Genomic DNA, 25100 nt, shown 5'->3' with positions numbered 1-25100 from the left:
AGCAAGAGAATTTTTAATGTGTTTACGAGCATTTTTAGAGGGGACAGAAGATTGTTTTTTTCCACTGATTATTAACATCACTTTGTATGGTTTCCTTTATGATCCAACACTACTATGCAAAGCAAGAACCGTCTGTAATTTTTACTGAATCTAACCAATCTAACCAACTAACATTGCAATGTGTCATATTGAAAACAGATATATTTTAGAAGGTTGGAGTCATTTTCCGAGTTTACAAAACTTTCAGTCTTGAAGAATCTTAAGTCATCAACAGACCTGGAAAACAATATTGGTTCATTAAATTTTGGGGATGTTATTCCAATATTCCATAACCGAACTTTTGGCTTAAGAACCTCTGAAGTCCTAAAAGTCCAAGATGTACTATGCTTCAGTAAGCACAATGAAAATAAGAAAATCTGCCTACATTATACTTTTGGGGAGTTAGTAAAGAATTTTCTTTATTTTAAATATCAATCGAGAATACCTAGGAATGAAATATACAAAGCAGTTAAAAGAATTTAAATCAAAGGAAAACGGGAATGAAAAATTTACATACCGATTGTAGAAATCTTCTCTGTAGTAATCATAGTCAAAGACATAACCACTAAGGAGGGAAACAAAAAATTAGTTGACACTTGTTCAACCACACTAATTTTGGTACTAAGTTATGAGGTTAAAACAAGTAACTTATGTTACTTTTTAGATTTTTTTTTCAATGTAATTATGTATCCAAAGAGTTTTACAAAGTAATGACAATTGGATATGGTGCCACGTCAAACTGTCATATGTCTGACAATGGGAAGACTGATAATGGTTTGTATGGTTTGGAATGGAAGATGAGAAGAGGTAACAAAATAAAATATTTTAATACTTGTAATTACGTATGAATGAAGGCCATTTTTTTCCAGACAGGGTATAACATAGTTATCCTTTCTTCCTAAGGTATGTACAGTGAGACTACACAATGAACAAAAGGCATGGAAAAGAAAGGTTTAATGACCCATTCGCTATTAAGAATGCTAAAGAGAAATGTGGTTTCTTTAGAAATTCAGCATTCTTTTTCATTCTAAAAACTTATAATTTAATACACAGAGAAAAAAAAATCCACCTTGACTGAATCTTAGCAACCATAATTTAATATTTTAGGGTACTTAAATAGCAATTAATAAGCACATTTTAGTGAAAAGATTAAGCTTCTTAAAGGAATATATAATAAAACTGCTCCCATCTACTTATATAATTGTTGGAATTTACAAAGCCCTTTATATGCATTATTTCCTTTAATTTTAGTACACAAAGCAACTCTGTTGGATACTGTAACTAGAAGAAACTAAGGTGCAAAGGACCTAAGTGACTTGCTCAAATTTTTATTACTAGTAAGTGACAGAGCTGAAACTGGAGAAAAAAAATCTTCTGAATCCATGTCTGGAGCATTTTTCCATGGCACTGTGCAACCCTCGCCAGCCAGCAAGAAATTTACTCATGATGAATGACGTATCTACACTACAGGGGAATAATTATTTTTAATGTCTATTCACTAATTTTTTATCAGTATGAAACATACATAACAAAATTTACCATTCTAACCATTTTAAGTATACAACTCAGTGGCATTAAGTATATTCACAATGTTGTTTAAAGATTGCCAATATCCATTTTTAGCATTTTTCATTATCCCACACAGAAGTTCCATACCTATTAAACAATAACTCCCCATCCCCCGCTGCCCCCAGCCCTTGGTTCTCTCCATCCTACCTCCTGAATTTGCCTCTTCTAGATACCTCATATAACAGGAATCATATAATATTTGTCCTTCTTAGGCTGGCTTATTTCAGTTAGCATAACATTTTCAAGGTTTATCCATACTGTACCACACATGAGAATTTCATTCCTTTTTATGACTGAAAAATATAATGTTGTATATATGTACATATTGCTTTTTATTTATTCCTCTATTGATATACATTTGAGTTGTTTGCACCTCTTAGCCTCTGTGAACAGTGGTAGTCCGAACATCGGTGTGCAAGTATTTGTTAGAGTCCCTGCTTTCATCTCTTTGGGGTATCTACCTAGAAGTGGAATTGCTGGATCATAAAGTACTTTTATGTTTAACTTTTTGAGGAACCACCATATGACAGGCAAGTAATTTTATATTCCCCAATTGATCAATTTAACAGACCTTTAGTTTGTAACTATTCTTATGTCAGGAGAATTGAAAGAACATATTATTTAATCTTAACAACAACCCATAAGACGTAGAGTATTGTTCCAATTTTATAGGACGCTGAGGCCTAGAGATATTAAATATCCTACACAACACAGGTTAAGTACAGTGTAGTCATTCATGTGCTCATTTATCAGAATTTTTTTTTTAAGATTTTATTTATTTATTTGACAGAGAGAGACACAGTGAGAGAGGGAACACAAGCAGGGGGAGTGGGGGAGGGAGAAGCAGGCTTCCCACTGAGCAGGGAGCCCGATGCGGGGCTCGATCCCATGACCCTGGGATCATGATCTGAGCTGAAGGCAGACGCTTAACGACTGAGCCACCCAGGTGCCCCCAGAACTTGATTAAGGACATGTGTGTCAGGAACTGTATTTGCCACTTAGGTTTAGAAGCAGAATAGATATCTCACTTTGATTAAGCGCCAATTAGCAAACACAGATGACCTAATCAAATTGATCCATTTCCCTGCTATTGCCACTAGCTCACCCCACGTATTACAAACTCCCCAGCATTTTGTTTCAGTAGAGTTGAGTTCAGCCTCTGTCCTCTATTTAGATAGTCTTGAATATGGTCTTTTCCTTACCTATTTAATCTGCATGTTGCATTTTTTTTCTTTGACAGTAGTGGAGACAGATAAAAAACTAATAAGAAAAACATTTTAAACAGGAAATACTTAGAAGTAAATGAATGGGACAGAGAGACCAAAGGGAAGAACTATTAAAAGAGATTAATCAAAGCTGACCTCTCTGAGGAGGTAACATACAACTGGAGGCTTGAAGGATGAGAAAGGTCCTATCAAGAGCCTGGGAGAAAAGGACCTGAGGCAACAGAAAGCACAAAGGCACAAGTCAGGAAAAATCCTGATGGATTCAGTGAAGCAGGAAGGTTGGTCCAGGGCTACTGCGTCCTAGGCAACAGCATCGTAGGCAACATTCCAGAAAAGATGGAGAGGGTTAGACAGGTTCAGGACACGTTTTGGAGGCAGACTCAACTGAATTTATCACCGAGTCAGTTGAAGAAACTGGGCAGACTTTGTTATCCTTTCTCAACCGGGGGAAGATTGGGAGGAAGAGGTTCTAGAGGACAATGCTGAGTTCGGTTTTGGATAAGATAGCATTTGGATGCTTGTGAGGCAATCAAGAAACACTTTCACAGGTGACTGGATGCTGCCTTACTGAGGGTAGCCCCAAAGAGAGGGCTTGCTGGGGAAGTAAGTCCGGGAGTTGTGAGCATGCTGATGGCAACAAAGCCATTAAAAAGGTGAGCTCTTTCTCAGGAGTGAGTGTAGAGAGAGGGAGTAGGCTAGTCTTAGGAATTCTAGAATTGTAGAGGTCAAGGGAAGAGGAGAAGATAGCAAAATAGGTCAGATACCACACACTAGGAAGCTTAAAGAACAAAAATTTATTTTCTCACAGTTTTGGAGGCTAAGAGTTCAAGGTCAAGGTGTCAACAGGTCTGGTTTCTTCTGAGGTCACTTTCTTTACTTCTTGCTGTCTCCTCACATGGTTGTCCCTCTGTCTGTGATGTCTGAGTCCCAATCTCCTCTTCTGATAAGAACACTTGTCATATTGGATTAGAGCCCACTCATATGGCCTCATTTTAACTTTATCTCCTCTTTAAAGACTCTCTCTCCCAATATAGTCACATTCTGAGGAACTGGGATTAGAGCTTCAAAAGGTGAATTTTGGAGGAACACAGTTAGCTTATAACAACAGTGAACAATCTATTTAATCTTTGCAAAATGCATCTGCAAAATGGAATAGCATAGTTTCTAGCACACTGTAATAAGTCAGTGAATTTTTAAATCATTTTTCATAGAGCTGATATTTAAACACAGGTTTATCTAAATCGAAAGTTGGTGATTTTTCTGATTGTGTCATGTTTCATCAGACATTTGTTAATTTAAATAAGTTTAATAATCTTAATGCTTTAGCACATATAACTTTATTTTTCCTCAGATGTTTAAGAGAGCATTTCAAAGGTTTATGAACATGATGATGAGAATATCTAATTAAAGATGCATAAATTCTTCTTGATTTTATATATGTCCTCTAGCTCTTTTTAAACTCCCCAAGTGCCAAATATGACATGGACCAATTAATACATATGTTACTAATGTGGCTGACACTGATGATTCCATGTATTTCACACCTTTAGGAAATACTTCAATAATTTAATAGCCTTCTGGAAATTTAAAAATGCATGAGAAAAGAGAAATCATTTTTGTTTTTCTTAGTAGCTTAATTTATCTTAAATTATCTTGTCCAATCTGCTTATTTTTGGTTCAATCCTGACTGCTACAACATATTTGCAAGAACAAGTTGTAGCTGAGCCTCCCGAACTATGTGATCTCCAAGTCCCACTGTCTGCCATCAGGAACTCAATTTTACCTGTCACAGTTCAAAATGAAACGAAATGCACAAACAAGCCTGTCTCGGTGATCATGACAAGCCTGTTTTTGTCTTAATGGTTTGGGCTTTTAGCAGAAATGCCATGGCCGTAGTTGGCTCAGGTCATAAGCTGTAAAATCACCCTGGATTTCCAAGGAAGAAAAAGAGATTCAAAGAAATGAAAAGAGATAACCACAGGGCAAGTCTGATTTGTGATAAGTATGCTTTTTCAGTGTTCCTGCCGCCAGCTTTTTTTTTCCCCTTCCCCAGATTTTGTCTCTCTTAAAAATCCCTTCTTTCTCTTTCTGTGTGAGGCTCTATTTGAAATTACCTGTCAAAAAATGGCATTTCCAGAAACCATATTCAGGTTTTTAAGGCGTTTTACGTATTCTAGGATTTTATTGGAAGAGTTTCAAGTTAAAAAAGAAATAACCTTTCCTTTCCTCATAAACTGTTCTGTTCATGAGTTAATTTACTTTTCCTTTTTTTGAGGGGGGGCTTTGCAACTTTCATTGTAACAGCTTCGTATGACAGTCTGGTCTTTAGGCTACTGAAACAAAATGGTCATAAGTCAGATGTTTTAGGCATTTTCCAAGAAGAAACTAAGTCTAGCAACTGTCAAGGCTTCTGTTGTTTGGAGGCATGCTCCGTGGCAAGGGGCAGATACTCAACTTTTTAGAAAAGTGAAACAACAGTTTTAAATATTTCACACAAATAGTTTATATATATTTTTAAAATCTGGTATACTTTCATTCTACTTTTTTTTAAAGAAGATTTTATTTATTTATTTGACAGAGAGAGAGACAGCAAGAGAGGGAACACAAGCAGGGGGAGTGGGAGAGGGAGACGCAGACTCCCCACAGAGCAGGGAGCACGATGCAGGGCTCGATCCCAGGACTCTGCGATCATGACCTGAGCCGAAGGCAAACGCTTAACAACTGAGCCACCCAGGTGCCCCTCATTCTACTTTTCAATGTACCTTTATTCTAACTGCTCAGGTTCCCTCAAAATTTAATGGGAAATGGGAATTAATAAAGTAATTGTTTAGAGTTGCACACTCATAGTCTTTATTTTATTACTGAAGATTAAATGACACCAAGTAACTTCCCTGGAATTTAATTTAAGCTTTTTCATTTACAGAAGGAGAAATCACAACTCATTAGGTTTTGCAATATGTGAGATCAAATTTATCTAATCCCTTTGAATTCATAAAACCAGCTTCATATGAATAGACTAATACACACAAGTATTTCTTTTTATTTTCCATCACAGAATTTCATTAAAATATAATCTGAAGAAAATGAATAAACTTCCCAGCACAAGGAGGGAGCATTTTAATGGTTTCATTACAGACATCCTGCCAATAGTAACTCCTACTGAAGCCTTCTCAGTGACTATATCTGGCTTCCCAAATTAAACTTGATAATCAATTACTGAGTATTTTAAGTCTGGCACAATACTGGGAGTTGTGGATAATAATATCAGCAGAACATGGCTTCTAACCTCAAGGAATGTCAATCTAAGTGTAAGGGATTAGATAAATATACATATGACTATAATTTAAGCAGAATTTGACAAATGCCAAAACAGATATAAAAACTGCTACGAGAGCTTATAGGCAGAAGAATTAGGATGTGGTTGGTGGGACAAAGTCTCAAACGAGGGTTTATGAAAGAGATGGCATTTGAATCGGTCTTTGTAAAGGTTAGGAATTTGACAAGTGAATGTTCAAAAGGAGGCCCTTCCAGAAGACCAAGAATTGGTGGTAGAAAAATGTGGAATAAATTTGTAGAACAGTTTTTTATGAAGATTAGTCTCTGTCAATAGCATAACTTTTCTTCAGAGTACCTGTGGAAGTCATGATTGCAGAAGTCATAAGGTAGGCTAGCAGAATGAACTTCTAGAGCATACTTCTCCAAGGCTATTAGTAGAAGTATCCTCAGAAGTACCTATAGGATCCTATTTCTAACTTGTCATAAAATTTGGTGTAGGTTTCTAAATGTCAGAGTGTATATATATAGTTGAACAGATTTATAAACTTTGTCAAGATAATGTGTGGACAAAAATCTGTCTATTTTCTTTTAGGGGATACATATACAACTTTAATTTTACCTTGGAGTGTGTGTGTGTGTATGTTTGTATAGTGGATAGACATACACACATACATTAGAAATTCAAAAAGAGTTTAAAAAGCTACGTAGTCTAAGTTGCATTGACAAAATGGTTTGCTACCAAGGACTTCAGAATTGAAGGAGGAGGTGGTTGGGAACCTAAAGAATTATGAAACATTTGTAGAGTTCCTGGCTAATTGTGGATCAGGACCTGGGAGCTCAGGAAGGGGCAGTGACCAAGACATTCAAAAGGGTAAAACGATCCACCCAGCTCAGTTACTAGTTCTGGTCTCTTACCTACTGTGAATCAAGCTTACTGTTTCACACACTTTTTTTTTTTTCTTATGTTACTGTTTCACACACTTAAAGGATGATTACTTTAATTAAGGTAGGTGTAGATAGTGAATTCTGGGAACAAGAGAGAAAAAGGAGGGGGAAAATTATTTTCCTGTCTTCTGGCTGAGTTAACACAGGGATTGTGACTTTGGAAGTATCTTCCTGAATGGGGTATGGTTGTTACTCTTCTCTATGCTGTGTTCTGTTAAGAAAGATGTTTAAACATGGGATTCCACAATTGTGTTTAGTTTTCACTTCTGTCTTTTGCTCTGGAATAAATGAAAAAAATGATTCTCTTCAATTCATGATTACTTGATAAAGCTACAATGAAAATGGAAATTTATTTTTTGCAAACCGCATGACCTATCTGGTAAGAGAACTATAAATGTGAAAGCAGGAGAACCAAGAATCTAGCTATTTTGAAGGTCTGGCCTACACATAAAGAGTCTTGTCTGGACCAGTGAAATGGACTCCAAACTGGTATTCCTGGTCCCAAGTATATCCACAACTCTTATCCATGATACATGCTGCTAGTGACTTAAAAGCATTCTTTTTACAAAAGACAACATCAAACTCTTCAGTTACTCCCCATGGCCTACAAGGTGATGTTCAGACTCTTCAACTTTCAGTGCTCTCTGAAATGGGGCTCCTTCTTCAAATATTCTTTAATAATTCATTCAACTACTCTCTCATCCATTCTGCATTTCCTTGCATCCTACTCTGGCAGAGAAACTCTCCTTGCTGTCACAGGGAGACTTTCTTGGATCTCTACACAGTCTTCTGTATTAGCCCAAATGGTTGCTCAACAGTTTCCCATTATAGGGTTTTGCCCAAGCCCTCCATCTATCAACATGTTGTATCTTCTTTCAGTTGAATATTATCCATTCTTAAAGACTAACTCAAGCCCCACATCTTCCCCAATTATAAAGCCTGTGGGGTTAGACTAAATTCCATGTATTATGTTATTCTTTTTGCATTTACATTTAATTCTTGCTTGTCAGCTTTCTGCTTTTCCTGTCACTTAGCTAATCTATATAGATTTATTTCTGTTAACCTTTCCCTTCACAAAGCAATCTCTCTATTCCATTCATCATTCGTATCTTCCTTCTTTGAACTTAGTTTGTCTTAATTTCTTGACGCTGGAATTTCCAGAATAAAATATTCCAGGAGGACTCATGTCAAAATCCTGTAGAGTATTATGTCTCTTTGTTTTAAGTGAATTTGGCCAGAAATATGCAGATTTCATTTTTACAGCTTCTTATGCATACTTCTATTTGAACATATTATAACAATTGACCATCCAGGAGTCTATTTCACTAAATTGTGAGTTTTGAAAAGGCAGAGTGTTTATAGTCACCCATTTGAAATTTTTTTTTAAGATTTTATTTATTTATTCGACAGAGAGAGTGAGAGAGTACAAGCAGGGGGAGCAGTATAGGGAGAGGAAGAAGCAGGCTCCCGCCAAGCAGGGAGCCCAACGTGGGGTTCGATCCCAGGACCCTGAGATCATGACCTGAGCCGAAGGCAGACGCTTAACCATCTGAGCCACCCAGGAACCTCCATTTGAAATTTTTTGAATTGAATGTTACACGTCTGTGGCAATTTCTGCAATAATATTTATTGTTACTACTTTTTGTAGGAAAACAAGTATCTGTATTAGAGTTTTCAAATGCCTGAATATTAATATTAGAATGTTTAGACCATTATGGGGGTGTCTGGATAGCACAGTCCAGTTAAGCATCTGACTTTTGGTTTTGGCTCAGGTCGTGATCTCAGGATGATGAGTTCTAGCCCCACTTTGGGCTCTGTGCTCAGTGTGGAGTCTGCTTAAGACTCTCTCCCTCTGCCCCTCCCCCTGCGTGCTCTCTCTCTCTCAAATAAATAAATAAATCTTTTTTAAAAAAAGAATGTTTAGACCATTATGATTGCTATGTTGGGTTAGCCCTTTCTGCCAATAAATTGATATTGATATTTATTGCCTCTCAGTCCTAAATCCATTTCCCCAGCCCCCCAGCCCCCCTACCCTACTGGAGGAAAACCACAAGGCAAAGAAGAGGAAGCAGCTTCTTTTTCCAGGTTCTCATATACATTTCTTCTTGCTCATCTGGCACTGCTATCAGCAGGATATGGGAGAGCCAGTGATGCTCACTGGTACCCCAGCAGGACGGTGCCTACCCATTATCCGTAGTCCACCAACACCCCAACAAACTTCTCTGCCATCCAGTAGGCTGCAGTCACACCCTCTCCTACGGGAGTATGAATCTCAGCCTCAGAGAGAGAGGCTCTTCATTTATTCCTTCCTTGGATACTGTCCCTCAGCCACAGAGATAGTAGTTGTTCTCTACATTTTCTATTCTGATATTCTTTTGTAGTCTTTTTTTACCCTTTTGAGGTAGTTAACCATGTACTTTACTAGTTAATAATTCCTCATATTAAATTTTCTCTGTTAAAATGACTGGTGTGGTTTCCATCTTCTGTCTCCTGATTAGGCCTTGCCTGAGACAATCCTGTTTAGGCATTCTTTGACCAAATGTGACATACAGTCAAAGGGTACAGGTTGTCCTTTTATAGAGAAACCCTTTTCTTAGTTTGTATAGTTGATAGTTTTATTATTATAATTTTTATCTTATTGGATTACAATAATTTTTCTAAAGTTTTCCTTCAAGACTAAATATATCAACTGCACATATTCTTCATGGTCGAGTCTAGCTTTAAAAAAATATTTGAGAGTGATGTCAAAAGGGATAATAACAATAGTAACAACAACGTTAATAATTCTAATAATTAATATTTATTGAATGGTTAGCATTTATCACTGTTCTAACTGCTTTGCATCCGTTAGATCATTTAATTGTCTTAAAAGTCCTATGAGTTAGTGTTAATATTATCCCAATTGTATAAATGAGAGAACCAAAGCAATGATATGATTAATTAGAGTCCAGAGTATAAATTGCATTGTCTGTGGCTTACCAGATATTGGTTAAGAAATATTAGGTATTTTGCCAATTACTACCACTATCAGAAGTAGAAACCAGGAATGTACTACCACTACCATAAGGCTAGTGAAATCTTAGTGGGCATTAACTAAAGTGAAGGGTTTTTAAAAAGAAGATAATTCCACTGGACTCTCACTTTTGAGACATCCCTGGAAACAGTTTAGTGTATTTCAGTAAAGTTTCACAAGGATATTAACCAACTGGAATGCATACAAATGAAAGAAATTAGGATGGCAAGAAATCTCAAAAATGACTGTATGAAAAAGTTTGAATTAAATAAGGTTGTTTGGTCTAGAGAAGAAAGCCTTTGGGAAAGGAGGTAAGTAACTGTTTAAATATTTGAAAGGTTGTCTAGTGGAAGAGGCATTGAATTTATTCACTGTAGTTCCAGAAGGCAAAACAAGTCTTAAAGAGTAGTAATTACAAGGAAAAATGTTACTGCTAAATATAACAAAGAAATAGAATAACGAGTTCCAAATATCTTGAGTGTCTGGTAGTTTTGGAAAGAAAATAGAATCATAAAAAGAAAAATACTGTGACAAAACACTGTATGATCTAGTAAAACACAGTGTAACAGATACATGTCCTTCAAGAAGAGCCTGAAAATCATTTGTTGGGGATTTTGTAGAGAAGAGAATTGATGCATTACATAGTTCTGGGATATCTTCCAAGTTGAAATTTCATGATTTTATTAAATCAAATTACTTCATTAAAATGTAACATTTAATTCTTCACCTACAGGTTTTGGGAACATGGTGACCTGAAGCTGGCTCCTTTTCGGTTGAGCACCAGTTCTGGTCTCTTTGACTCTCCTCAATCAAATTGATGCAGAATTAAAGAAGAAATCAAAATTAGACTTTCATATTATCTAGAAAGAAATAAAAAGAATGCTTCTTCCAAAACCTATGGGACATAGTAGGAACTTAACTCAGAAAAAGGTATGGCTTAAATGTGTTCATTGTTGAAGACTGAAGATGAAAAAAGAAAGGAATGCAGTCTTAATCTTATTAGAAAAAGAGCAACATAATAGGCCAAAATAGACTAGGGAGAGGAAACTAATGTCAGGTTCAAGTCTGAAAAATCTATCAGCATACTCTGGCACAAAAACAAATGAAAGGAGAAAAACTATGATTGTCATCAGTAGACGCTAAAGAGGTATTTGATAAAATTAAGAGGCAATCCTTATAATATATTCTAAATAAATACTTAAATAGATAAGTGCCAAGACCAAGAAGGAATATTGAATGATTCTTCCACTCCTTATTGATTTAGTTTGCACTCTGTCAATTACTACCTTCATGTATAAACATGGCTAATTGTTGTAGCCTGTATTTTATTCTCACTGAATTGCCATTTCTTATCCCCAAGTGACATATTTGTAGAAGAGATTGTCTCCTTCAAAATTTTGTTTATAATATTCTCACCTCTAGATAAACTTTAGAAATATTGTGAAATTTTCCCCACCAGTACCATTTTTCCCATAGTCTTTTTCAACAAATCATTTTGTCCCTTTTAAGAACTTTTCAGTTAAGGAACATGACTAAATAGTTGTTAAACATATTTTTATAAATTAAGTTGATCTTTATGATGCTGGAGTCCAGAATCAAAACAAGGTTAGTAGCTATATTTATAAAATTCTGTCTGGGTTTGTTACGTGGTAAAACATATTTTCTCTTGATGTCTTTCTGTTACTTTCACAAATGAAAGATGATGTAGCTGAACACAGGATTCTTGCTATGATCTTTTCCCTCAAAAATATCTGTTATTGTCTTGCCAGTGGTACATATCAGAGAGAAAACTGAGTCCAACTTTAGTTTTTCTCTTAAAGTTAGCTTTTCTTTTCTTTTTGGCATGGATACCAATAGCTTTCTTTACATTTCAAATTGTAAAAATCTCATTTAAAGAAATCAATGAATTATATTTTATCTTTCATTGTTGACTCTTCCATGTTCTGTAAAATTGTTCTCTGTGGCAATACCTATTATTTACAGATTAAACTCTATGAACTTTCATCCATTTCTTTTTCCTTGTTTTTATTTTGCCACTTTCCTCTATTTTACTCAGGGGATGTTTATCAAGTTTTTTCCTAAAATCACTTACTGGGTTTTTTTCCCCAGTATGGTATCAAATGTGCCATTTACTTCTTCATTTGAGGCATTATATTTAATCTGGGGTTTAGTTAAAGAATCAACTGCTATTTTCTAGATTAGTCTCTTCTTATTACAACCTACATATGTTTCTTAGAGGCACTTTCCTTCTGAACATTATTGAACTAAGTTAACAGACATTTTCTTTAATATTCTTCAGTTTCTAGAATTAAATCTTTTGTTGTTGTTTTTAAATTGAGATAAAATTGGCATATAACATTGTATCAGTTTTAGGCATACAGAACAATGATTTGATATTTTGTGAAATGATTACCAAAATAAGTTTAGTTAACATCTATCACCACACATAATTACAAAATTGTTTTTCTTTGTGATGAGAACTTTTAAAATCTACTCTCTTAGCAACTTTCAAATATACAATACAGTATGATTAACTATAATCACTATGCTGTACATTACATTCCTGGGATTTACTTATCTTATACCTGGAAGTGTGTGCCTTTCAACCATGGATTCATTTTGAACAGAATTAAATCTTACAGAGGAATGAGTTCTCTGTGAGCCCTCACAATATTGCTGGGCTTATTTGTAATGAAGAATTTTTCACAAGCTTCCATGCTTTTTTCTCATTAGTTCTTTTCTGTTTTAAGTCAATATTCAGTGTTTAGGTTATTTTGGCTACATAAACTTTACTTACAGTTGAGCAATATACTACGATTACATTTCCTTCTTGTACAAATTTACTTGGCTTTTATAATGGCTTCATTTTTTTTCATTCTTAATGGAGATCTCCGATGTCCTGCTATAAGCCAGATGGGTCCTCTCTGGGTCTGCTACAAAGTGACCATCCTGGTACTTCTCTTCACCAGTGACTTGGGAACCTTTTTTTTTCTTGTGTTAGACCCTTTTATTATTTATTTATTTATTTATTTATTTACTCAATGATTTTGGTGAAACAAGCATCAGTAGATTTCTTAGAAAGGATTTGTTAAGCCTTAGATTTCTGAAAATACAGTTGATTCTTTTTATTTGAGGATTCTGTATTTATGAATTTGCTAAGATTACCTATAACTCCCAAATCAATACTTGCAGCGCTTTCATGGTCACTCACAGACATGCACAGAGTGGCAAAAAATTTGAGTTGCTGAGGCAGCACATTCCCAACTGAGACTGAGGTGACTTTGTTCAGATCTGACACTGCAAATAAGTATACTTTTCATGGTCTACTTAGTGTTGCATTTTTTTTTTTTTTTGCATTCTTGTGCTTTTCATTGATTTTTCTGTTTTGCAATGGCCCCTAAACAGAGTGCTGAGGTGCAGCTCAGTCTTCCCAAGCACAAAAGGCTGTGATATGCCTCAGGGAGAAAATACATGTTACATGAGCTTCCTTCAGGCAAGCATTATAGTGCTGTTGGTCATGAATTCAATGTTAATGCATCAACAATATATATGAAATAAACTGTCTTTACACAGAAACACACACCAAGCAGGGTTATGTATTAGTTGGTTAACAAAATTATTGTGACCAGACGCTTACGGGAACCTAATCCTGTATTTCCCCTAGGACCAGTGGTTCAGTATTTGCTAATGCAGTGGCTGCAGTGACTTGATAGAGTAGAACTACCTCAAAAATACAAGAATGGAGTGGATCTTTTCCTATCTTCATGCTTGACTGATAATGTGTTTGGTAGGACTGACAGTCTGGTTGGATATCACTTTCTCTCAGAATTTGGAGGGCATTATTGCATTGTCTGCAAGTTCCTAATGTTGAGAAATGTGATGTCATTCTGCTTCTGAGTCTTTGTATGTGGCCTTTATTCCTCTACTCGAAGGCTGAAGTTCTTCTTTTTTTAAGGATTTTATTTATTTATTTGAGAGAGAGAGAGCGCGAGCGCATGAGCAGGGGGAGGGGCAGAGAGAGAGGGAGAAGCAGGTTTCCTGCTGAGCAGGGAGCCCGATGCGGGGCTCGATCCCAGGACCCCAGGATCATGACCTTAGCCAAAGGCAGATGCTTAACTGACTGAGCCACCCAGGTGCCCGGTTTCAGGTCTTGTTATCTGTAGTAATTAATCTGCCTAAGTGTGGATCATCTTTCATTCACTGTGCTGAGAATCCTCCTATGGCAAACTTACATGTTTCAGTTTTAGGACACTTTCTTTCATTACTTATTTGATAATGTCCTTGGTTTTCTGTCTGTGAAACAATTATTACTAGATACCGATCTCTGGGAGTAAGCCTCAAATTATTTTAAATCCTTTCTTTATTATTTTCCATCTCTGTCTTTGTGATCTTTTAAGTTTGAATTCTAAACTTTCATTGAGTTTTTCATTTCTGTTTTGCTTTTAATTTCTAAGAATTTTTTTTCTTTTCCATATGTTCCTTTTTAATAATACACTTTTTATATAGATATATTTTCCTATCTTTAGGGATATTAATTATTGGTTTTTAAGAGGGTTTTTAGGGTTTTTTGCTTGCTTGTTTAGATTAGTTTTATACTCCTTATACTTCCTCGACTGTGGAGTTCTGGTTTTCTGTTTCTTTTTTTCTTTCATGTTAGAGTATTTTCTCAAATATCTGGTGATCCTTTGCTGGTAGGTCATAATTCAGAGCACAGCACTAAAAACCTGACTGGAAGTAGTGTGTGTGTGTTGCGTGCACACATTTGCAGGGCTTGTTGACCAGAGGGTCTCACTGGGGTGTGATGGGGCAGGGTCTTAAGGGTTTACTGGGACTGTAAAATGTCAGTATCTCCAGATTTTCTGGGATGGTCAGTTTTCTGAGATGATAAACTGCTAAGTCTTTGTTGAAGAGAAATCTCATTCTGGTTTAATGTTGAAAAATAATGGTATTGTAGGGTTGCCCTAATTTTTCCATAGGCCATTAAGATAGTGGCAGGATTTTTTTTTCCCCAACTGTGATGAGTTCGGTTGGAGTGTTAGGAATTAATGTGATTTTTCGCACTCAGCAAACATTTCACATATACTAACTTTCCTCCTCATGGTGGAATCTCTTGCAAAGCAAAGGGAGTAGCTGAAGACCAGACACGAGGACATAAGCTCCTTCTTGAAGGCATGCCTTTTTTTTTTTTTTTTTTAATGAAGAAACAGGAAGAGAAACAGAAAAAGGAGGAGAAGGGGGGAGGCAGAAATGGGGGGGAGGAAATAAGAGAAGTAGGAGATTGGGAGGAGGGAGAGGAGGAGAGAGGAGAAGGCAAAGGAAGGGGGGAGAGGGAGAGGAGAGAAAAGAGGAGGCAGGAGAGGGGAAAAGGGTGAGGGGAGCTGAAGAAACCTTGAACACGAGGTTTTTCAGTCTCCTGTGATGCGGTTACTGGTTAATTTGCCAGTTATGTCATTCAGTGTCACTTCTAAGATACCGTTGGTGCAGCCAAATGGTACTGCTCGTTATCTCCACAATAGAAACTAAACCTGCCCGACTGTGTCCCACCATGACTTTTCATTTATAACCCGTCTTTCAAGAATTATCAAATAATGCCTCATATCACAAATATCTGCTTATTTTTATTTTATCTTCTTTAGCAGATTAGAGTTGCCAAGCCATGTCTCGTATTAGACACCAGCTTCTTTGTTTTTATCCTCTTCATGAGATGATAAGGTCCTTAAAGGCAAAGACTTAGTCTTGTCCACAACTTCTCAATTACTGTAGCGAAGGACCAGCTTTTTATTTGAAAAATTTCTCATTCATCACAGACTGATAATTTCATAAAATACCAAATGGTACACTTAGATGTCAAAGTGGCATAAAAATGCAATCAAAGTTTCTAAATGCTTTTACTTCCTTTTTGTATTTCAGTAGTCACCCTGGTAAAAAACAGTTCACGGACTGGCACTGTTTTAGTGAATCCACTCTGAGACACTGCTCTCATCTACCTTTGCACCTTCCTTTGTGCCTAGCAATATGATTCGAGAAGAGTTTTTACTGAGTATATTAGTTCTCATCCAAATATAATTAAATTGATATTCAGAAATAAAGATAAAAATCCTGGATCTTGATTAGAATGAAATGGCATCATGATACACGCTTCTTGTTTTTAACACTTGGTTTGTACTTTGAAGGTTTAAATGTTAAGCAATTAGCAATGTCCTCAAAAATAATGTGAATTGCAGAATTCTTTTCAATATATTCAACATTCGAGTCTAAAGAATTTGGTGCCAGCCTTCATCTGCCATTGTCAAAAGTAACGTTTTACTTTACTACGTTCTCCAACAATGGTAATTTGGTGTTGTGATCTTTGTAATACAGAAGGAAAGCTCAATACTCAATCACAGTAAGAGCAAACTCTTCCTGTCTAGTAGGCTGGTTTTCAAACAGCAGCGACATTGTTATCGTATGATATTTTGCACACACACTTAGAGCGCCCTTCAAATAATGAATTGATGCACTTAATGAAATTAGACAGCTGCTCATTGTACAAAGGGCAGTGATCAAATTTTTCCTCATGAGCTTCAAGCTAAAAACTGGTAACTGAAGAAAATTACGAATGGATGCTTTGATTTATTGGGAAGCCTCCTAATCCTTGACTTGGTGGTCTGATGTGGGAATCTGGAGGAGTCAGCATGCCATGGGCCTACTGAAATTAATGTTGATAATCAAAGGCCCATGATTAAGGAACACATTTTAAAAATAACTTCTTTTTTTTTTTTTTTTAAAGATTTTATTCATTTATTTGAGAGAATGAGAGAGAGAGAGCACATGAGAGGGGGGAGGGTCAGAGGGAGAAGCAGGCTCCCTGCCGAGCAGGGAGCCCGATGCGGGACTCGATCCCGGGACTCCAGGATCATGACCCGAGCTGAAGGCAGTCGCTTAACCAACTGAGCCACCCAGGCGCCCCTCTTTTTTTTTTTTTTTTTTTCTAAGTAGTCTCCACGCCCAATGTGGAACCCAATGTGGGGCTTGAACTCAGGACACTGAGATCAAGACATGAGCTGAAATTAAGAGTCAGATGCTTAACCAACTGAGCCACTCAGGTGCCCCAGGATGGTTTTTATAGATTTTTTTTTTTAAGATTTTATTTATTTATTTGAGAGAGAGAGACTGAGAGAGAGAGCACATGAGAGGGGGGAGGGTCAGAGGGAGAAGCAGACTCCCTGCCAAGCAGGGAGCCCTATGCGGGACTTGATCCTGGGACTCCAGGATCATGACCTGAGCCGAAGGCAGTCGCTTAACCAACTGAGCCACCCAGGCACCCCTAAAAATAACTTCTTTAGAAGCCTCACTTTTTAAAAGGCTTTCAAGATTTTTAGTATCCAGTTGGGCTATAACATACCCTTCATTGAAATACCACTTGCATGATATGATAATTTAACAAGATCTGGGAGAAATGTCTCATCAAGTGTTTCATCTTTTTTATGCTTTTCATTGAAGCTAAGAGGAAATTATAGTCAAGGGTTGTCTACTATTGGGTTAAACCAGAGGCACTGTTATGTTATTTTGAAGTTTAACGTGGCCTCCAGGTTCTAATGGTAAATTTTGAATGTGATCTAATTAAAATTTCACCAAAGAAATAATGTTTCTAAAAACATGAAACATTTGAGGGTTGGTTTTTCATTTTAGTATCTACTTTAGTTGGCATGCCAAAATATAGCTCCTCAATGCATTTTTTCCCCCCGATAAGCTCCTAAAGCGTAAGCGATGCCTGGTTTTTGCTAATATTTGGTAGCTATCAATTATACTGTGAAAACTGATTTGTTCTGCAGAGTTAAGTAGGGAATCTTTTGAATCAAAAGTATTCTGTACTTTGAAAAATGTCATTAAAAGTGTTGAAAAGGTCACATTTTGAGATTGATGAAAAAAAGATCAGTCATTCTTGGCTGGATGAACAGAATTTAATTGGGACATGAGGCTTTAAAACTTTTGCCAGCACTTTCATAATGCAAATCTGGGATTCACACTACCTCTGGAAGCAATAGATAACTTTTTATGTACATGATTATTTTTCCTGAATAATTCAAGTTATTATGTGGATGTTCATTATGATTCAGATGAATATGAAACTCAGAAGACAGAATGAAGTGTCAGTGTGAATGAAACTGACAGCTCTTTAAGCAAAAGCCAGAGGCTGGACTCCATTTCCAAATGACTGCCAATATGCTGTGTGTCTTTATGGAGCCTACCTCACATCTCTGTGTCTTAGTTTTCCAGTATTAAAATAATTATAAGAATATCTATTTTCTATATATGAGAACCAGTGTAGATTCATTGAACAATAGAAAATAAAGGCTAAGCAAAACTTTGAATCCTTTAAGAAGGGCTAATACTGCCAAGAAATTATTTAGGTAAGCAACTGTAATTCCACTGGAAAGCCCATTTTAGGGATATTTAAAAATAGAAAAAAAGAAGTTTTTTTTTTTTTTTTTAAGATTTATTTATTTATTTGAGAGCGAGAAAGAGAGCAAAGGCAGGAGGCGTAGGGGGAGAGGAGAGAGAGTCCCAAGCATACTCCATGCTGAGTGCGGAGCCCTACACAGGGCCTGATCTCACGACCCTGAGATCACGACCTGAGCTGAAACCAAGAGTCCGATGCTTAACTGACTAAGCCACCCAGGCACCCTGGAAAAAGAGTTTATTATCTTCAAGTAAAGTTAATTAGTTTTCTTTCCTTGGAGATGGGTTGATTTTAACTGAGAGAAAATCAAGCACTTTCTTTATTCTGAACATTTATTTCTAGTGAGTGTTGTCAGAACAGATTTTAAAAGTATATGAAACTGAGATCTTGTTTCCAACTGAATCAACACTCTTCATGTAGTAGTTCTACATATGATATCTAAATAATCTGAGCCACCATTTCTATTTTATTCATATACACATCCAATACACATATCTTTTATTGGTCAGACTATATGCTCATTCTTTCCAATGTAGCTTGACATTTTAAAAACTCACGTTCCTCAAAAACAGTGCTGGTATTAAGGAAACAGTGGTACTTGTGTAAGTTAATATACCTTTCAGAGCTTTGTTTTAAATTTGATTCCATAACATCATATAAGATTAGTTCTGCTCATGAGTGAGATTTTATGTATGACGAGTTTAGTTATCGATTTTCTTATGTATGGGTATTTGATGTCTGCAAATTAGTTTGGCTAATTTAAAATTGTATAATATGAAGTGATCATAAATCCTTTGTAGATTTTATTTTATTTTTTTTAATTTTTTTATTTTTTAAAGATTTTATTTATTTGACAGAGAAAGACACAGCGAGAGAGGGAACACAAACGGGGAGTGGGAGAGGGAGAAGCAGACTCCCTGCCGAGCAGGGAGCCCGATGCGGGACTCAATCCAGGGACTCCAGGATCATGACCTGAGCAGAAGGCAGTCGCTTAACCAACTGAGCCACCCAGGCGCCCAATCCTTTGTAGATTTTAAAGAACTTCTCATTAGACTTGCCTTTTTAGAATAATTAAGTGGTGAGGATTGCTATGACTAAGAGTTTAGAGGATATGGTAAGATTATTTAGCCAATATTATTTAAGTCACAATTTTAACAGCATTTTTATCTTAAATACACATATAACCTGTATGACATCAGGTTTATTATTGGGTTGAATGTTTTTAATGGTTGAATCTCTCTCTCTTTATATATATATATACATATCTCAAATGATAGATTGACTTTTAAATACCTTAATTTATTATGATCAAAGATCTCATCCAAATTTTTGGGGGGGAGGTTGCCTAGGATATATAATAATACCAACTTTCAAAGTAAAACTGATATGAACTGTGACATTTGGCTTAATGTGACACTTTATTATATGAATGAATGAGACTGTAGTGAAAGTGCTGATAACACTCTTTTGAAATATCATCAGCTATAAAGTCCTGCACCACTGCTTTCTTTATAAGCAGAACTTAAATAAATCTATTTAATGGTCCTATGTATTTTCTTCCCTCTAAGTAACACTATACTCCTGCCTGCTATAATCTGCAATTACTTTCTTTTCCCTGAGGAGAACATTTCACTGAAGAAATAAAAGTCGTTTTAGTCACCATGAGTCTCTCTGCTTCCTAAGACATTTTCAAATGGTAAGGACTGAGGAAGACTGTTTTTGATGACTCTATTCTATTTTATTATTGGAGAGTAATGAATTCTTGCTCCTTAAAAGTGCGTTCTGGAACCTATGCATTCAAGACACCACGGTCAATATATATATAGTACAGAAGAGTGGCATTGACAGGTGCAGAAATAAATAATGGGTTTAAGCTTCCAAATGTTTTTACACATTTCCCTGAGTGGCAGGTTGATAAATTAAAATTACAGTTGTAGCATCAGGCCTGAGAGCACAACTGCTTTAGATTACAAAAATAGCACCGTGGAAACTGTGTACTCTCCAGAGAAGCAGCCTGGAGGGCCTTGGGGAAAAATGAAACAAGTGCAGTTGCTAAAGGAATCGTTAACTTTGTGGTAGCACTGTCTCAGTCTAACCAAATAAAAAGAATAGATTTTTAGAAGAGGACAATTGGCTTTACCCCCTTAGCCCCTTTTCCCTGGAGACTCAAAGAAAATTGAACCCACACCATCAAGAGATAGGCATTGCGTTGGCCATGAGTGGCTTCCAGGTGTCAGACGGGCGTATTTAAGAGCTCAGGGACAGTTTCCTGTTAACCTTCCCCTAGTTTTGATGCTACACCTGGATTTTAGCTCGTCATCCTGTCACCATGATCCCACAAATTTCAGCTGAGCAGCCCCTAAGAAGACATCACTCCCTCACTCACTGATTCTAATATTCTCAAAAAAATGTTATTTTCATCAGGCATTTCCTTCCCATTGTTTTTTTCCTTACAGGTCTTAGTAAATTAAAATTGTATATATTTAAGGTGCACAACACGACTTTTTGATATACATACACACTGTGAAATGATTGCCTTAATGAAAGCTAATTAACATATCCGTCCCCTCACATAGTTACCTTTTTCTTTTTCTTTTTTTTTTTTTTTAAGATTTTATTTATTTATTCATGAGAGACAGAGAGAGAGAGAGGCAGAGGGAGAAGCAGGCTCCCAAGGAGCAGGGAGCCCGATGCGGGACTCGATCCCAGGACCCTGGGACCATGACCTGAGCCGAAGGCAGACGCTTAATCAGCTGAGCCACCCAGGCACCCTAGTTACCTTTTTCTTAATGAGAACACTTAAGATCGCCTTTTTAAAACAAATTTTAAGTATACATTATAGTATTAGCAACTATAGTCATCATGTTCTGATTCCCAGAACTTACTCATTCTGCATAACCGAAACATTGCCTCCCTAATTCGCCCACTCCCTGGCAACAACCATTCTATGCCCTGTTTCTGAGTTCTGCTAGTTTAGCTTCCACCCATAAGTAAGATCAGGAAGTATTTGTCTTTCTGTGTCTGGCCTCTGACTTATTTCACTTAGCATAATGTCCTCCAGGTTCATCCATGCTGTTACAAATGGCAGGATTTCCTTCTTTTTAAAGACTGGACAAAATTCTATTATAAAGCACTAAATAATATTTCATGTATATATATAACATTTTCTCTATCCACTCCTCTGTTAATGGACATTTAGGTTGTGTTGGCTATGGTAAATAATGAGACTATGAACATGGGGACACAGGTATCTTTTCCAGTTAGTGTTTTCATTTCCTCTGGATAAATACTCAGAAGTGGAATTGCTGAATTATATGGTAGTTCTATTTTTATTTTTTGAAGGAACCGCCACACTGTTTTCTGTAGTAGCTGCACCAATTTACATTCTCCCCAACAGTGCACAAGGGTCCCCTTATCTCCACATCCTCACCAGCATTTATTAGCTTTGATCTTTTTGATAATAGCCGTTGTAACAGGTGTGAGGTGATTTCATTCTGCTAAAGTCAGGAGTCTTTTCAAGTCCTGCCTGGACTATTGCAGCAGCTTTCTAAATGGCTGTACTATGACCTCACTTTGGATAACATCACTCTTCAGGTAAAAACAAAATAGACAAGCAAACACACAACATTCAATGACTCCACTGTATCCACAGAATGAAAAGGAAGCTCATCTTCTTCCCTCTCTCAATCTTGTATTGAATTCTTAACCTCACCTTGAGGATTAACTCAGGTCCTACCTTTTGTCTAGAAAAATTTCCTGACGATCGGGCCATTTTCTTCAACTTCTCAGTTCTTAAATTAAGCTAAATGCTTTTTTTTTTTTTAAGATTTTATTTATTTATTTGACAGAGAAAGACACAGCGAGAGAGGGAACACAAACGGGGAGTGGGAGAGGGAGAAGCAGACTCCCTGCCGAGCAGGGAGCCCGATGCGGGACTCGATCCCGGGACTTCAGGATCATGACCTGAGCCGAAGGCAGTCGCTTAACCAACTGAGCCACCCAGGCGCCCAAGCTAAACTCTTAATTCCTAAATGATTTTACAGCAGTCCTATAATTCTGTTTTATGTTTTGATGCTCGACTGAAACCATCCCTAAATTGGTATTGCTTTCCCTTTTTCATGCTCCTATTATTAAAGTTTTTAATATTGTGTGTGATATTTCTATAAATCTAAGTACCTTCTGGAATTGTCTTCCTGTCTTAATGCTATTTTACTTTTTCTTGTCTATCTTCCTCAAAGATCTCCCGAGTAACTAGGCAGGCCTTCATTCCTGTGCTGATTTCACTCTCTTTTGAACTCCATTCCCAGAATTCAACTGCATTACCAGGAATTGGGTATTAAGATATTTGGGATTCAATTAGTTGACATTTTTGTCATTTGGTGGAACTTACTCCTTTAGGAAAAAACTATTAATATAACTTAATTGTTGCATAGGATATTGATAGTAATTGGTATTTATTTCCTGTTTATTAGGTGTCGGACACTGTTCTAAGAACATTGCAATATTAGCTCATTCAAAACAGCCCTAGGAATAAGTTATTACCTCAGGTGAGGAGATGAGGCTCAGAAGAGTTAAACAAATTGCCCAAGGCACCTAGCTAGGAAGTAACAGAATGAAATTCAAACCAAAGAGATCGAATTACAGAATTTAAGCTCTTAGGAGCTCCTGGGTGGCTCAGTTGGTTAAGTGTCTGACTTCAGCTCAGGTCATGATCCCAGGGTCCTGGGATCGAGCCCCGCATCGGGCTCCCTGCTCAGCTGGGAGCCTACTTCTCCCTCTGCCCTTCTCCCTCCCTGCTTGTGGTCTCTCTTTCTCTCTCTCAAATAAATAAATAAAATCTTAAAAAAAGAACTTAAGCTCTCAAATAGGTAGTTAAGAGTATAACAGTGTATAGCATCTACTGGTAAATATAAGGACTCATACAAAACCTGGACGAAAGTAAAATAGTGTAAATATTGGACCTAATAAGAGTGTCAAGATTTAATAATGTCTTCATAATAACAGCAGAAGTATATTGAAGATCCAAATTCAGTTCCAAGACTGGAAATAAAAGGGGAAAATATCCCCCAAGCAAAATTATTTTAAAAAATATAGCTACTAGCAATTATGTGAGGGTCAATTTTAGATGTAAGGCGAGCTTTGTTGTCCTGGCAGTTTTCATTCACTCCCTCTTGTTTGGACTTAGTAGAATAGGTCCCACTACATCTCAGAGGATCCAGGAGATGTGGAGATGCATAGGCCCCTTGACTGGGCCATGATTAGCTTACTCATTGAGCCTCGATAAAGATAAATATAGTAATTTTGCTATTTCTATCTTTGATGTGTTTTGAATCTCTTAGACAAGCTTAGGAAATAATAATTCTGAGCTTTATCAATATCATTTTAAAATTATTCTGAGTTATTTATTTATTTATTTATTTATTTATTTATTTATAAAGATTTCTTTATTTTAGAGAGAGAGAGAGCAGGGGGAGGGGCAGAGGGTGAAGGAGAGACAGAAGCTCAGGCAGACTCCCTGCTGAGCGTGTAGCCCAACTCAGGGTTCCATCCACCCCGACCGACCCTGAAATCAAGATCTGAGCTGAAATCGAGGGAGTCAGATGCTTAATCAGCTAAGCTACCCAGGCACCCCTGAGTTATTTAAATTATCCTAATGCAGTGAAAACAGTCTGAACATTTTTTTTTACCTGTGCAATAAATAGTCCTCCTAATAAAGCTACTCACGCAAAAATTCATCAGCTGAAATATTGGTATGAACCAAAATTTCAATTCCAAAATACATCTAATTCATATTAAAAGTCTTCTTTTAAAAGGTCAACTTCATGCTGAAGAGGTAAGAAGAAATAATTCACATGGAAAATTTCGTTTAGTGCCTTGAGTATATTTTTAAAGTGGCTCAGTGTCTGCAAAGTGTCAACAGTCACTTGTACTTGAAGAGAACTCATGTATTGTCTTGACATGCCCCTTTAGAATGTGAATCTTAAACGTCAAATGAACAGGAGCTTCCTTTTCCCTCATCTGTATTTTTCATTAAAAAGCTGTAAAAGCTTTTTCAAGGCAAGACTGGTTTTAAACTAAGATTTAGATCTTAGAATCATCTTAGTTGAGATGATCACTTTCCTTTTTTTTTTAAAGATTTTATTTATTTGACAGAAAGAGACACAGCGAGAGAGGGAACACAAGCAGGAGGAGTGGGAGAGGGAGAAGCAGGCTTCCCACGGAGCAAGGAGCCCGATGCGGGGCTCAATCTCAGGACTCCGGGATCATGACCTGAGCCGAAGGCAGACGCCCAACGACTGAGCCACCCAGGCGCCCCTCTTGTTCACTTTCCTAAATGCAAACTCTATACCTGTTTTCTCCCAGCTTATTTCCAAAATCGGAACCTGTCTGATGCCACATAAAAACAAACATTTGTCAGAAGAGTTTTCTTAATTGCTCTAAAATGGAACATTTGGAGGGTGAGTAGAATATCACAGGCTTAGTATTCTTGTAACACGCAAGCCTAAGCTCCACACTAAAAAACACGTTTGCTTAACTGATTTGTTTTACTGTTGGGTGAGCGAGATGGGAAAGAATTTTAATTTTTAAA

At 36.8% G+C, this 25100-nt stretch overlaps 1 protein-coding gene and 1 long non-coding RNA gene across 6 annotated transcripts in view; one reads left to right on the top strand and one right to left on the bottom strand.

Moving 5' to 3' along the window:
• The window catches only part of LOC118014973, a 268840-nt gene extending 257333 nt beyond the window's left edge, over positions 1-11507 (top strand). Inside the window, exon 3 of the long non-coding RNA XR_004680459.1 lies at positions 10802-11507. This is a non-coding gene — a long non-coding RNA (uncharacterized LOC118014973). The remainder of the gene's footprint in view (positions 1-10801) is intronic.
• The window catches only part of RALYL (RALY RNA binding protein like), a 686645-nt gene that overhangs the window by 78376 nt on the left and 583169 nt on the right, over positions 1-25100 (bottom strand). For all 5 annotated transcript variants that reach the window (XM_035011452.1, XM_035011454.1, XM_035011455.1 and 2 more), the window contains one exon: positions 557-604. In XM_035011452.1, the coding sequence (XP_034867343.1) occupies positions 557-604 (48 nt within the window). The remainder of the gene's footprint in view (positions 1-556; positions 605-25100) is intronic.

This window comes from Mirounga leonina, unplaced genomic scaffold, assembly GCF_011800145.1.
Source record: "Mirounga leonina isolate KUSES-001 unplaced genomic scaffold, KU_Mleo_1.0 Mir_165, whole genome shotgun sequence".
NCBI classification, from domain to species: Eukaryota; Metazoa; Chordata; class Mammalia; order Carnivora; family Phocidae; genus Mirounga; species Mirounga leonina.
The sequence above is the reverse complement of the archived record's forward strand: the minus strand, read 5'-3'. Positions and strand labels throughout refer to the sequence as shown.